The sequence below is a fragment of the Lonchura striata genome, chromosome 5 (genome assembly GCF_046129695.1).
Source record: "Lonchura striata isolate bLonStr1 chromosome 5, bLonStr1.mat, whole genome shotgun sequence".
NCBI lineage: Eukaryota > Metazoa > Chordata > Aves > Passeriformes > Estrildidae > Lonchura > Lonchura striata.
Window position 1 is genome coordinate 9,397,489 of NC_134607.1, and position 13,338 is coordinate 9,410,826.

At 39.0% G+C, this 13,338-nt stretch overlaps 1 protein-coding gene across 1 annotated transcript in view; it reads left to right on the top strand.

The window, feature by feature from the left end:
- Positions 1-10,368, top strand: part of SLC15A5 (solute carrier family 15 member 5) — a 28,717-nt gene extending 18,349 nt beyond the window's left edge. The window contains exons 7-9 of the mRNA XM_021535188.2: positions 486-617; positions 8,433-8,541; positions 10,224-10,368. Coding sequence (XP_021390863.2) covers positions 486-617; positions 8,433-8,541; positions 10,224-10,368 — 386 coding nt within the window. The remainder of the gene's footprint in view (positions 1-485; positions 618-8,432; positions 8,542-10,223) is intronic.
- Positions 10,369-13,338: the final 2,970 nt, after the last annotated feature.

Sequence of the window (13,338 nt, forward strand, 5' to 3'; positions counted from 1 at the left end):
ACTGTGCAAATTAAGGCAGAGCTCTAGATTTTGGAAATATTTACTAGTGGCTGTGCTGCAGTGGCTCTGAGATAGAAGGTCCTGCTGTTCTGCAGTTAAATATCACATCCATTGTCTTTGTGCTTACTGGCTGTGGTGGTGTTTCTCTGCTCTTGCTCATGCCTGAGGTTTTAAAAGGTTCAAGCAAATTTCTGGGTGAAAAATGTTTCTGTACTGATGGAATATGGATATCTGTGTGGGGGTAGTTTGTTAAAGATATTCATTTAAGCAGTTTAGATAATGCTTTGTTACAGGGTACATATCATGTTATAGGGTACATCTGATTGCCCCTCTGCAGCAAGAACATTCTCTGCATAGAATAGGGAAATTCACTAATTGAGATGCTTTGAAATTTTTCTGTGTTATCTATGTTCTACCATCATTTAACTGTTGTTTTTATTTTTTTTTCTTTTTTTAACTTGTACTGTATCTGCTTCCCTCCTAAGGTTCCTTACTTTCATTCTGGCTTGTGCCTGAAAGAATGAGAGGGATTTCCATGCATTTTTTAGCTCTCTTTAATGGAGCTGGCTGCTTTGTGGGAGCTCTCTTTGTGCAGACAGCCCACGCAGGCACTCAAGGTAAGAGTATGCTCATCATGTGTGCTCCTGAGCAGTTTTCTAATATTATTGATTTGGAGAATCAGGCAGCAGAATTAAAAGGGATGCCAAAGTTTTATTGATTTGCTCTCACAATTAAGATGGAATTAAGATAGGAAATAGCCTTCCAGCTATATTCATCCAATTTTAATGAGTCATCTTAGTTTTGATAGTCAGAGTAATTAGAGGATGACATCTTGCAGGAAGTCCTCCTGTCCAATCTCTGTAGTTTTGTTCTGGAAGACTGAAAATAAATTGGCTAGGAAGCACCTTTTGGAGTTCATGAAGAAGAGCATTCATGTTCTCCACACTTACATGGAAGCCTCTGGCCTTGAGAGCAAGATCTGAGCTTTAAAGAATGGGGAACATTCCTTCCTGTCTGTCCCAGTGTGGGATAGGTTTGAGGTTTCAGGGCTGAGGGTTTCAAAGCTGTCTGGGGAGCTCAGTCTCATGGACCCACTGGTTCCTCTGCCTTTGCCTAGCTATTGGAACAGCCAGATTCTGTGACAGTGCTGTTTCATCTCACTGTGGGCTTGCCCTTTCTCAGATGAAGGCTGCAATTCCCACAAATCTTCCTGTTTCAAAAGGAGTTACTGTATTTAGTGCATTTAGTGGAAGCTCTGAACTGCAGTTGTTCCTGGGTTACTGACTTTCCAGCTAAGCCAGGAATGCCTTAAAGTCATTTTTCCTTTGCTGCTGAATCTTTGTTCAATACAGAAAACACCTTTTTCACAAGTAAATTTAACAAGTAAAGCACTTGAGTTCTTGACTGAGGGACAGGCATCCCAAATTTGTTCACAAATTTGAAGTAGTCCCACTTGCTGAAGAAATATTTCTGAAGATGCCATTGACAAGCTCTGGTGGAACAGAAATGTTCTTTAGAGACCACAGCTGCTGGCCCTAATTGCCTGCAATTGCTGCAGGATTTTGTAACTGTTTAGGATTAAAATTTTTGGGTCCTTCTCTTTCCTATGAAAGGAATCATGTAATTTAAAATCAAGCAGAAGTGGTGTTTTGAAAGTGTGACAAGAAGTTTTTATTCCTACTCGCAAGATCTGAATAAACAAATGATGCTTTGACACGCAATCGTGTTTTTAAGTTAAAAATTCATTTAAAATTTTATTACAAGGTATAAAACATCACCTGGAGATGGGTAAAAAAAAAAAAAACGAATGTTTGCACACACAAATCGGGCAAAAAACTATTAAGCCCCAAGCCATCCAGTGTGGAGAACTGAGCTGCTTGAATATCCCCTGGTGGAAAAGGTTGTTTTTAATTATTGTGAGTTCAGTGTAATATGGGGCAAATTAAACAAACAGTTTAAGACAGACTGTGTTGCTGATGTTTCTTCTCTCACCCTCCCCCTCCAAAGTATGGAAACTATTAATTTTTATGAGATTGAAATATTTAGTAAAACTGATGCTTTACTGCAATTTGACTTTGGAAATAATTAAATAATTGCAAAATAATCAAGCATAATGTCAGCACCAAAATATTTTGCCGATTATGTATTTAATTTCTTTACTGAGTATTTCCGTACTCTGTGATAGAGGAAACCAATTTTTTTGCATTTCATTTGCAATTCAGTAGGTATTTGTCTGGTTTTCTATCAGGGTGGTTAATCCTTTTTTTGTGAGTCTTTATGAAATTACGTAATTGATTTGTAAAAAGTTTTCTTGCCAGAAATACTGTTTTAACAGAGATTGAATTTTTATCCTGGCTGAGACCAAGGAGGCTGAACTCTAAATTCTCCACAGGCTGTGGTTACCACATTCAAACCCTTTTTGCTCAGGATTCTTGAGCAAACTGAAAAGTTTCCTGGCTAAAATATTTCTCACTCTTAGATAGTTGGGTGGCAAACTTCTCAACTTCAGCTTTTCTTTTGTTTTTCCAAAGCTGTCTTTGTTTAACTTTGTCAGACATGCTGTTCCTGTAGGTGGAATTGACTGCACCATTATCCTGAGCAAAAGTCACTCTGGAATTTCCAAGGGAATAAGTGACACTCTGTATTCAGATGCTGTAATAGAAATAACTACTGCTAAGCAGAAGAAGTCCTCTGCAAAACTTGAAAAGCTTTAGGGAACATAAAGTGAAAAATGCTCAGTGATTGCTCTGTTGCTCTAGTTAGGAGAGTGTTAGAGATTACTTGCCATATTAATATGTAAACAACATATTACTGGGCTCTCACATTTTATTTTTAAAAATAATTAGGATCTCACTGGGTATCTCTTTCTCAGTGTTCCTTGCTTGAATAAGATTAATAATTCCAGATTACCACACAATTCACAGCTTGCAAATGATGGTGATGTTCCTGTAAATTTATTTGTGATCTAACATTCCTCTGCTCATCCCAGGCTGTTTTCCTGCTGACTCCTAAATCAGAATAGGTTTAGGATCAGACTTTTGGAGGTGGGGATAGACTATAGCAAAGCAAAAGGCTCCCTTTTGTTTTTCTCCTAGTTTGGTAGGAAATGTTATACACACAATTTTTACAGTGGACAGCTTCATACAGTTGACTTTAGTGCTCATTACAATCAGCAAAATAATATAGTCTTTTAAATTTATTAAAACCTAGTGGTTGCCTAATGAACCCACTAAAGAGGACTGCTGTAGGGAACAAATCTGTGGCCTCTCTTAAGTCAAATTACAGTCCAATGACACAAATTAAGATTTTTTTACTCACCTTTTTTTTTCCAGATCTGTTTAAAGAGCTTGTAAATATTCAGTATCTGGACAATTTATGAAACTGGGAGTAAAGCAAACCAACCAGAACTCTTTATTTTCTTCCTAAAAAAAAGGGCTCAGCTAATTTAAAAATTGATTTATATTGGAAGAGCAAGTTCTTTCTGTTTTGCTGCAAGAGAGGATAGTGTTGATGAAATGGTTCTGTAAGATTTAACAAGGCTTAGTGAGTGACTCCTGGGCTGTGAATGCTTTTGTCTTGTCCCATGATTTTTGTTTCACTAAAACCTGAGCCAAGACTATTTCTGGTTCTCCCATCTCTGAGCACTGAGACCATGTTTTTCCATGTTCCTGCAGCAAAGTAGATCCTCCACTGTGTATTTTGAAGTGTTGAAGCACAGAGGGTGTTGACAAAATTTAAACATTTTTATATCCTATTTTATGCCACTAGTTTAGAATTTTATTTGGGTTTTTATTGGCAGAGTTGATCAGATATCAGTCACAGTCAAAGCTGCATTAATCATTTTTAACGCATCTATGGAGGATGGTGTGAATATGATAAAATAAGACTTTTTTAAAAAAAATCTGACGAGAGCAAACAGATGATGGGTGACAGTGATATTTTCAGTACAAGCTGGGAAACTGCTTTCTTTTGGATCTCTTACCTCTCCTAACATTTTAACGGAAGAAGATGCAAGACAAAACCTGTCCTCTTATGCCAATCATTTCAGAATATATTTCTCTAAAAATATTAATATAAATATGTAAGAATTAAAAATTAAAAAAAGGTCAGAGGCAGGAAACAGTCCCAGACACAATTTTCCTGCTTGTATTTAGAGAATCACTGGGGGGTTTGTGGTTTGGGTTTGGGTTTTTTGGTTCTTTTTAGCATTTTTGACTTGTGTGATTCTAAATACCAAGGATGATAAAGCTAAAGGATATTTCTTGCAGTCCAGATGGTGGTGGCCACTGGTGCCTACTTAGCTAACGGGGATTAGAGGCAGAGTGAAACTTTAATTTGGCTATGATAAAACTTGAAATATATGCCCACTAAGTTCATGAAATGAAGGAAGGCAGTACAAACCTTTTTTAAAATATGAATTAATTTTTTTCTATAATGATAGCATTATAGATAGGTTGCAGGATAGCTGCAAAAAATGCAGGAATGGTACAGCATAGAGTAACTTCTGGCATGTGACTGTTACATTTTTTCTTCAAAGTTTTCCCCATAATAAAATAGGATAATGCAAAAAATCAGCCAAAAATCCTGGATGCCTCCCTGTGCAACTTTCCCTTGAGCTCTCTGAGGGTGCCACCAGAGCAGCAGATGTGTTGTGTGCACTAATATTTGTCAAAGACTGGACATTTTTGGGTTCTGTTCAATGGCTGCTGTTGCCAGCAGCTCCTTGCTGTCAGTCACCCACCAGAAACAGCCCAGGAATGTTTTTGTCCATATCCTCATCTCTACTTCACCTCCACCTCTGCCTGTTTTGGTAGGATCAGTTGTTTCCTCTTGGTATTGTAAATTATTCCTCTTTATTGGACTGAGTGATTTTTTTATGCAAAATTGACACAAAAGGACTCCAAAATGTCAGTGAAAGTTTACCAGGTGCTTTATTTCCATGACTGTAGAGCAGACTTGAGGAACAGACTCTGCCTAGGCTTCATTTTCTAACTTGCTCTAAATTTGCCATAAAATATGTAACCAATTCACCTCTAACCAGTAGAGAAAGTCTATTTAAAATAATGCACCTAAAGGAAACTTCTGTTTCTTTGTGGTGATTCATGCCACTAAGTATTTCTATTGTTGGAATAAAAATGGAAATCAGGAGCTTGTTGCAGAAAGTTAATTCCCAGTGAGCAATTATCTGTGTGACAAACCAACCTTGTAATTGCCACTTCTGTTGGCAATCTCCACAGAAAAGAAGATGCACAGAGCCCAGAGGCAGCATCTTTTGGGGAAAAGTGAATTGTTAGCATGTTGCATGCTGAGGCAAGGATGGGGAAGTGCTGGACTCTTCAATCACAGCAATCCCAGGGTGCCTAATTCCAGCAAAACCAAAAAACTGGCCCAGGGAGTCCCTGATGTTCATGGTTGAGGGTAATATCCTGAGTATGAGCCCCAAAGGTAGTCAGTCTGCAGACAGCTTGTGGGAGGTGTCAGTGGGGTCAGGGGTGAGAGCATCTAGAGGGAGTTTTGGTGCCTGAAACATGTAGGTGAAGTTCTAGCACTTATGACTCTTCTCTCAAGACTTCCTGCAAGCAGAGAGAATTCTCTTTAAAGTGAGTATAAGTAGAAGTAGTTGAGGTTTTTCCCCTATTTTGTGGAGAGAAAAAAAAATTAAAAGTAATGAAAGTAAAAAGAATAAGTAATTTTTTTTTTTTTTTTTTTTTTTTGGCTGTAAGTAGGAAATGTTTATATTAAGTTTTGCTGCATCAACTGTTGAAAATGTGTACTGGAAGGATTATAATCTGGATATCTTAGGACTGCTACCATCCTTGTTCCTCTGTAGAGGAAGGGACAACAAGCCTTGCTGTCCCTCTCTGGAAGGAAAAGAAAGCTTGGATTCCACCTCTTGTTGTGGACAGAGCAGGAAACTAGAGAGAAATTGTGTGCTCTATGGCAGCTGGAGCTTCACCATATCCTGCCTGATTTTGTCCCTGCCTGTGCTGTTGGTCATTTGGATTTTCCAAAGGTTCCCTGTCATTATCCTGGCCTCACCGTTTAAACACTGTGGCAGCTCCTGAGGGAAGCAGGGAGGAGACAGAGAAAGGATTCTTGACCCAGGCCATGGTGAAGTAGGAGTGGATCCAAGTCTGCTGGCCAGGCTGCCATCCTGCCGTCACAGAACCAACCAGCCCAAGTTTCAGAGCTTTTCTCTGGTGCCTTTATTAGTGATAACACAGAGAATGATGCAAATGGATATCTGAAACTCAGAACCTGCAAAATTGTTTGTATTAACTTTTTAAGTATCTATTTTCTGTTCAGGTTCTACTGGCAATGCCATTCCATGAGGAAGCCCCTGCTGTTCCTGTAGCTAGCCCAGCCAAGGGGAATAACCCAGCAGACAGTGTGAACTCTGCTTTGACAAGCTGCAGTGCAGACCCCCATGCAGGATTTCCCTTTCATCACATCCACATGCTCTGTCTCTGCCTTCCATTGGCCCCTGGGGGATGCAAAATGAAAAACTGCCTGATTGTGAATGATGACAGTAAAAGTTTATAAGCTGCTAAAATGAAGCTACAGCACCTAGGAGCTCAGTCAACTTAATGTTAGATGATAGGTTTTTAAAACTGGCTCTGGGATAGTGCTGCAAAAGGAAGGGAGCAGGCAGAGGTGTGATGGTGCTGCTCTGTGATCAGCAAAAAGGTAACACGGCATGGAGACAACTGTGCAGGAGGTTAGGGAAACTGATGGCACTTGTTCTCTGTCAGTCCCTGGAGAACTAAAGGCAACAGCTCTGAAAATAAATATGTTTATAACTCTAAGATGTGAAGGGAAGAGAAAAATTTAAATATATCAATGTGTGTTTGGCAGGTTGTAATCCTTTGCTGGTGTCTCTCCCATGATGTGGAACTGCTCTTTGCCTCTAATTAGAAAAATATTAACAATCTAAGGATGGCAGTCAATGTGTAAAGTGGTATTAGTGGCCAAAAGGTCTGTTAAGGCCATCAGGTTTTTCAATACAGCTGTGGTAAGAGGGCTGCTTTTCCTTCTTTCCCCATTAGCTCGTTCAAGGGGTGAATAGCCACATTATTTAGATGGGAAGGTTTTGATACCAAACTTTAATTCAGGGGAAAGGTGACTTTGGGCACACTGATGCAGGTGTAGTTCAGATCAGGGGTATGCTTTTCATCTAGATCTCCCAATAATCTCTGATTTGCATCACAGAATGATCTTGGAGCTTGAAAACAAATCAATTATTTTTAGAGGCAACTAAACAACAACAAAAATAAGCTCATGTATGATATGTTCCAGCTGTTAATGGGAACTGCTCCAAGATTTGAACTCCCCTGAGCTGTGGAGAGTGTGGATGTCGCATTCTCAGCACCAGCACTTTCACACTCTGCATTTCTTCATTAACTGCTAATGAAGATAGTCTATGTGCCTTCCTCAAAGGCAATAAATATCCTGTATTCCCAAATAATGTATATGGTCATTACAGCACTGTATAGGCCTCTGATATTCTGTAACTTTGGTTTCTGCTGGAACTTTTTTTTTTTTTTACATTGGTTTGATGCTTTTGCTGTAGTTGGGTACTGATTTCCTTCAATTGCAGACTGGCTGGGGCTGGCTTTGTTTTTAACCATTTTGATCTCTACAGTTGTTTGCCACCTGAGCTTGTTTGCAGAGTGGTTGCAGTGGACAACACTGAAAGCAATACAGCCACAAACTGGAGTGCAACAGGAAAGCACAGGCAGGGAAGTCTCTGTGTGCTGAGACTGTGTGTAGGTGTGCACTGTCCTCTGCTGAAAGGAGGGCCAGAATTGCCCAGACACTGTTCCAAAACCCTTGGTTGAAAAAGGTCTGATTTGTGTAAATAAACACTGAATGAAAGAAAATGACACCTTACAGGCTCATGGGTAAAGAAGTGAAGAAAGCTAAAGTGTCAGGTGGTCTCTTGGTAATGGAGCACCATCCAAGGCACTGAGTGAATGCTTTTAAAAATAGTTTTTAAACTTTCTATTAAAAATAGACTATGAAAAGCATGAGAGATACAAGTAAGGATTTCTACAACCCACCTTAATTCTAGACTGTCCTAAAATTTTCACAGCTGACTTAGATTTAGCTGTGTGCACAGGATGTTACGTGTGGAAGATGGTCCAGTCATTACAGCAGCAGCTGTGCAGGATTAGGTTTTCCATGACACTTCGGATTTATTAGGGAAGTTCTTTAGTTCCTCTAGATCTCTACATGCTGTCTGCAAAGCAAGAGTAGACTCCAAAACCCCCATGGATGCTGTGAGAATGAAATTTGTGTCAGCAGCTATGGGGGGTTGTTCAGAACACCTGTGGGGGTTGTGTCTCACACTGAGTTCTCCTCGTGGTTTCCACACGAGCTACGTCTCGTGCAGCAAGGCAAACTCATTCTGCTGCAAATGTCTGCTTCACCAGGCACCTGGTTCCCACACCTGCTGCATGAAGGTAAATTGGAGAGATTCTTCTTCTTCTTGGCATCCTTAATGATGGTGAACACCCTGGGGTTCTGGGCCATTGCACACAGGTACGTGTGAGAAAATGAAAACTTGGTGTTTCGTTTGTAGGTGCAGGTAGAAACGCTTATAAAATCTGTAGACTAGTGTGTAATAAAGAATTAGTAGTGATAGATCACATGTGTAGAGGTAAAAAAAAAACCTAAAGCAAGCTGATGTAATTAACCTTAAATAGTTAAAGGGTCTTATTAATACAAAAAGCCCTAAAGAAAGAAGAGCATCATATCCTTTCTAGAAGGGTGTTAATTTTTTGGCAGGGAGCTCAGATGGGAACACAAATCTATACTGGCCATGCAACTGACCACCACTGGCCTTGGTTTTGTACCCATTTATAGAAAGCATTGCTGCTCTCCCAGGCAGCTCACACCTTTTAGGGTGGGACATGGGGATGGTAAAATGCCACTTGTGTGCAGCAGTTGCAACAGAACCATCCCCAAATATTTTCTGATACTCTGCTGGGCATGGGAGGAAAGCAACTTCCTGCTGGAGACAAGAGAATTGCTCAGCCCCCTCACTGGCACCTGCAGAGCCTTGGTTTAATCCTTGTATTTTGCCTGTAAAATGCAAGGAACTCACAACTCCGGGATGTTTAATCCCAAGTGATTTTTCTGTTGTCAGTATTATAAATAAATCAATTTTCTGTTGTCAGCATTATAAAGTCAAGAAGAGGGAGGGCAGCACCATTGGCTCTTATGTTTTGGGAGGCAGCTCTGTGGGAATCCTGCAGGAACCTTGATGGAGCAGGGATGAGGATGAGAGCAATAGAAAACCTCCAAGGGCAGTGCACTTCTAGAACTCTTGACAAAAAGTGTTGGTTTTTTTGTTATATATAGCACCAGTGTTGCAGCTGGTTTACCAACATACCAAAGTTTAATCTTGTTGATTATTCCAATGTGATTCTCTTCTTTTAAATGTGAGCTGAGCCACAACTAAAAGCATTTCTCCTGAGTTCTCCTCATATGGGATTTTATTCTCCTGTAAATTGAAATTTTCATTTGTGGCATTTACTACTGAAAACTAAGAGGTTTTGCTTGTCAAAATGTTAACATAAAATCAGTTTAAACTAAAAAAAAAAAAAAAAAAAATCCACCACAGCTTAACATTTTTATGAAGAAATCTGTTGACCTCTAATCTTCCTAAAAATAGAAAACCAAATGTTTAAAAAAGTTTATTTCAAATCAGCATTTCACTTCAGAATCAAGGTACCTCATTTTTCAATAATACAAATTTTGACTTACAATTTATTTCAAAACCACATATTTCTAGTAATTGTTTCCTTTTTTGATGGATAAGAATTATCTGAGCAGGGAGTCCTCTGAGTGAGGACTATTCAGATAAACACTGGTTAGGCAGAGGGGGAAAACAGACTTTAAAACTTGGAATAAGGAAAAACACACCAAAATTTCTCTGTGGGAAAAGGCATGTTAATTATTAATTTTTTTTTAAGGACATAGTACAGGTATTATTAACATCTGCACCCAGTTTGATACTTCTCACCCTGGAGTTCTGAAAGGCTCTAGGAAAATGCATATGTGCATTTTCATGTTTGCATTTTCCTATTTTTTTGGCTGCCTTGAAATCCAAGACTTGGAAGGTACTGCAACTTAAGAAGTATTGTGTATAAACAATGGGTGAAGCAAATACTTTAAAGGATGATTATTTTGTTATTCTCTTTCTGTATCATCTCCCTCAGATACAACAATCTGCATGAAGATTGCACAAATGAATTCAGAGGAAATCTTTCTGGAGAAAAACTTTTGAAGAATGAAAAAGCCATCAAGCATTATAATGCTGTCCTGGAAAGTTCTCCCATTTTGTCTCCTGTGGAGAAAACCTGATAGAATTTCACCCTGATAAAATTTCAACCCTAAATTTTGGAGGTTTTTTTATGCACCAGCTCTCTAAGGATAAATTACCCAGTGCACTTAAGTGGAAATATGTCCTGGTATTTATGAATTATCTGGTGAATAATAATGTTATTTAGAAGTTAACAACATAGCATTCTTCATAGGATTTGGTCTTGAAGGAGGCTCCACTGTCATAATTCACCTGGAGGCCACAGAGAGCTCACTGCTTACCACAATTGATGGAGAGAGGTTTTTAATCTTTATAAGGAAATAGGTATCCACATATATTTGCATTTAGGAGTGGTTGAAAATTAATAAACATCCAGACATTCGTTTAGCAAATTACTTTGTGACAGTATAATTAACAAGTGATTTTGAAATCTGCTATTGACTGTTTGATGTTTGCAATGGTGGGAGTCTCATGTACTGCTCTTGGCTCTGGCTGCTTTAGTTTCCCTGTTGGTGAAATGGACACAAGCATTCTTTGCAAATTGCTTTGTGATCTACCAAAAATAAAACTAGAAACCAGATGCCAGCCATCAGTCCATAAGGTGTGCCATGAAACACTGATGCTGGAGTATCCAGTCTCACTTGGCAGCAACACTGTGAGATCTGCCATTCCTGGAGGGTGATATGAAGAAAATTGCTAATAGGAGAATGGCACACTGGAATATATTAGCACCAAATTTACTGATTGCAGTGAAGGGGGGTGAAGGGAATTAGGAAAAGAAGATTGGGAAAGGGTAGATGCAGTTGGAGATGTGGGGAAATAATTATTAGTAAAATACTTTCCTACACACTGTTCAACACTCCCAAAATTGGCTGATTTTGTTATAGTGAGAGATGATAATCTAACCCTTAACATTTCTATTTAAAAGTCACAGAGCTAAAAAGAGTGATGAGAAGTGGGGTCTTTATGGGATAAGGAAAGATCTCAAACCCAAAAAACTAAAGGAGCACTTTGATATCAAGAGGTTCATAATGAAAGGGGCAGTGAAGTCAGAATGTTTGCTAGATATGAGGAATGTTCTGCCACAGGAGAAGCTATATGAAAAGGATGGAATTCACTGCGGTGACATAGTTTGTGAGCTGGCAAAGGAAATCTCTTCTGCACCATTAACCACATTTAATGCTTAAATTTAGGGTGGGCATTGTGGGAGTGGGAGAAAAACCTAGTGAATCCACCCCTTCCCAGCAAGGGACAGACTATTTCTCCAAAAGTGGCTGCATGAGCTGGGACTGTGAGAGGAGAGGCAGCAAAAGGCTGAAGGATCTCTTCTCTGAGGGCACTGGAAAGTGTGAAACAGGCTAATTTCCACATATTTGGGTAAATTTATCCATGACACCTGACAGCTATTTGCTTGTAAGGTGTTATTTTCTAAATCATGTTTGTACTGCAATAGACCCAGGTTTAAGCCATGAAAAATATTCATTTCTTTTCTGAGAAATCCTTGCATACTTGACCTTTGTCCTTGCACAGAAAAGCTATAAAATGCTGGTTGGAGTCTGCTGACAGGAGGAATGTGATTGCTCTCAATGCATTTGAGAGTTAGACATAAAAAGGAGAGGAACTATATAATAGAAGGGCAAAGTTTACATTTTGGGCAGATGAATATGATTGGACTGTAGATGTTTTATTAACTAACAATATTTTTTTTTTAATTGCAAAAGTAATAGTGGCTTGGAACCACTTACACCAAGAACAAGATATTTAACTCTGTTTTAAGGTAAAATGTTTAGTCTGCTGCATTCTCAGGCTGGATGGCCTCGAACTTCCCAAGGCCACATTCTTTTTTTTTCTCCTCAGAAACTGAAACATGAGGAAAGATGACAGCAGATAACAGAATGTAGCCATTTAAGTTTAATTTTCTGATGAAGATAATTCTGCAAGAAAAAGGATTAGTTAACTCCCTTGATAGGACCTCCTTAGAATGGGCTTTGGGATGAAGAGTAGAATATTGGAAGTTCCCTGCCTTCTTCACACAGACAGGAGGATTTTTCTACCAGATTTAATAAAGGGTTTGGCCTTTCAGATGGATGGCAAAAGAAAAGGGGGCACTGGATGCTGAATTTGGCCTTAGTTCAGTTGGTGGAGCAGAGGAATCTACATTCAAAAATCTATCAATCAATCTCACTGTTATGACAGAGCAATTTAGCACTCAAAACCAACAGACAGGAATTTTTCTTGAACTGCAGCATCTAGGACTCCATTAAAAGCTGATGGAATCCTTTGTACATACAGGGCACTGCCTAAATTACATAAATCCTGTGCCAGCACACTGTGAAATCAGTATAAAAGACTCTAAAGGCTTGGTCTTTAAAAGAAGCTGCTTTTAATTTCTAAAAATTTTGTGACTTTTTACATTAAAAAAAAAATGGAGGACAGCAAAAATAAGGATGTGTGTGTGCATACAAAATAATGCAGTAAACAGCTGAAAAATGTTAGGATAGCTTGCTTTTGTTCAGCCTTTTGTTGATCTACGGCAGTTTTTACAAAGCACTCAGATCTGACTGCTTGTGTTTGAGATCACCTGTTGCCATTCTGCATTGCTTTGCACAAAGTAAATTTAAGATACTCATGTTTTAATCCTCACCATAAAGGTTTAGAGTTCTGAAGTGCATTGTGGGAAAAGTTGCCTCCTAGATGAGATTAGGAGTGGCCAGAAACATCCCAGTTCAGTTTTCTCTTTGATTACTGCCTAAGTTTTCTAACCTTTCTCCCTTGTAATTAGTAGGAAGGACTCTAGTTTCAGACTTGGCTTGGGAAGAAGTTGCTTTTGTGCAGCTCTGGTTTTAACTGAGTAGGTGCTGTGCTCATCAGAGGTCATTACTGGCTTTGAATGGCCAGATGCATTCCTGATTACTGCTGGTACATTTTGGGGGTATCTTTTTAATGGTTAAATGTACTGTATTCATGGACACAACAACAACAACAACAAAAAGGCAAGTTCTGTCCCAGAC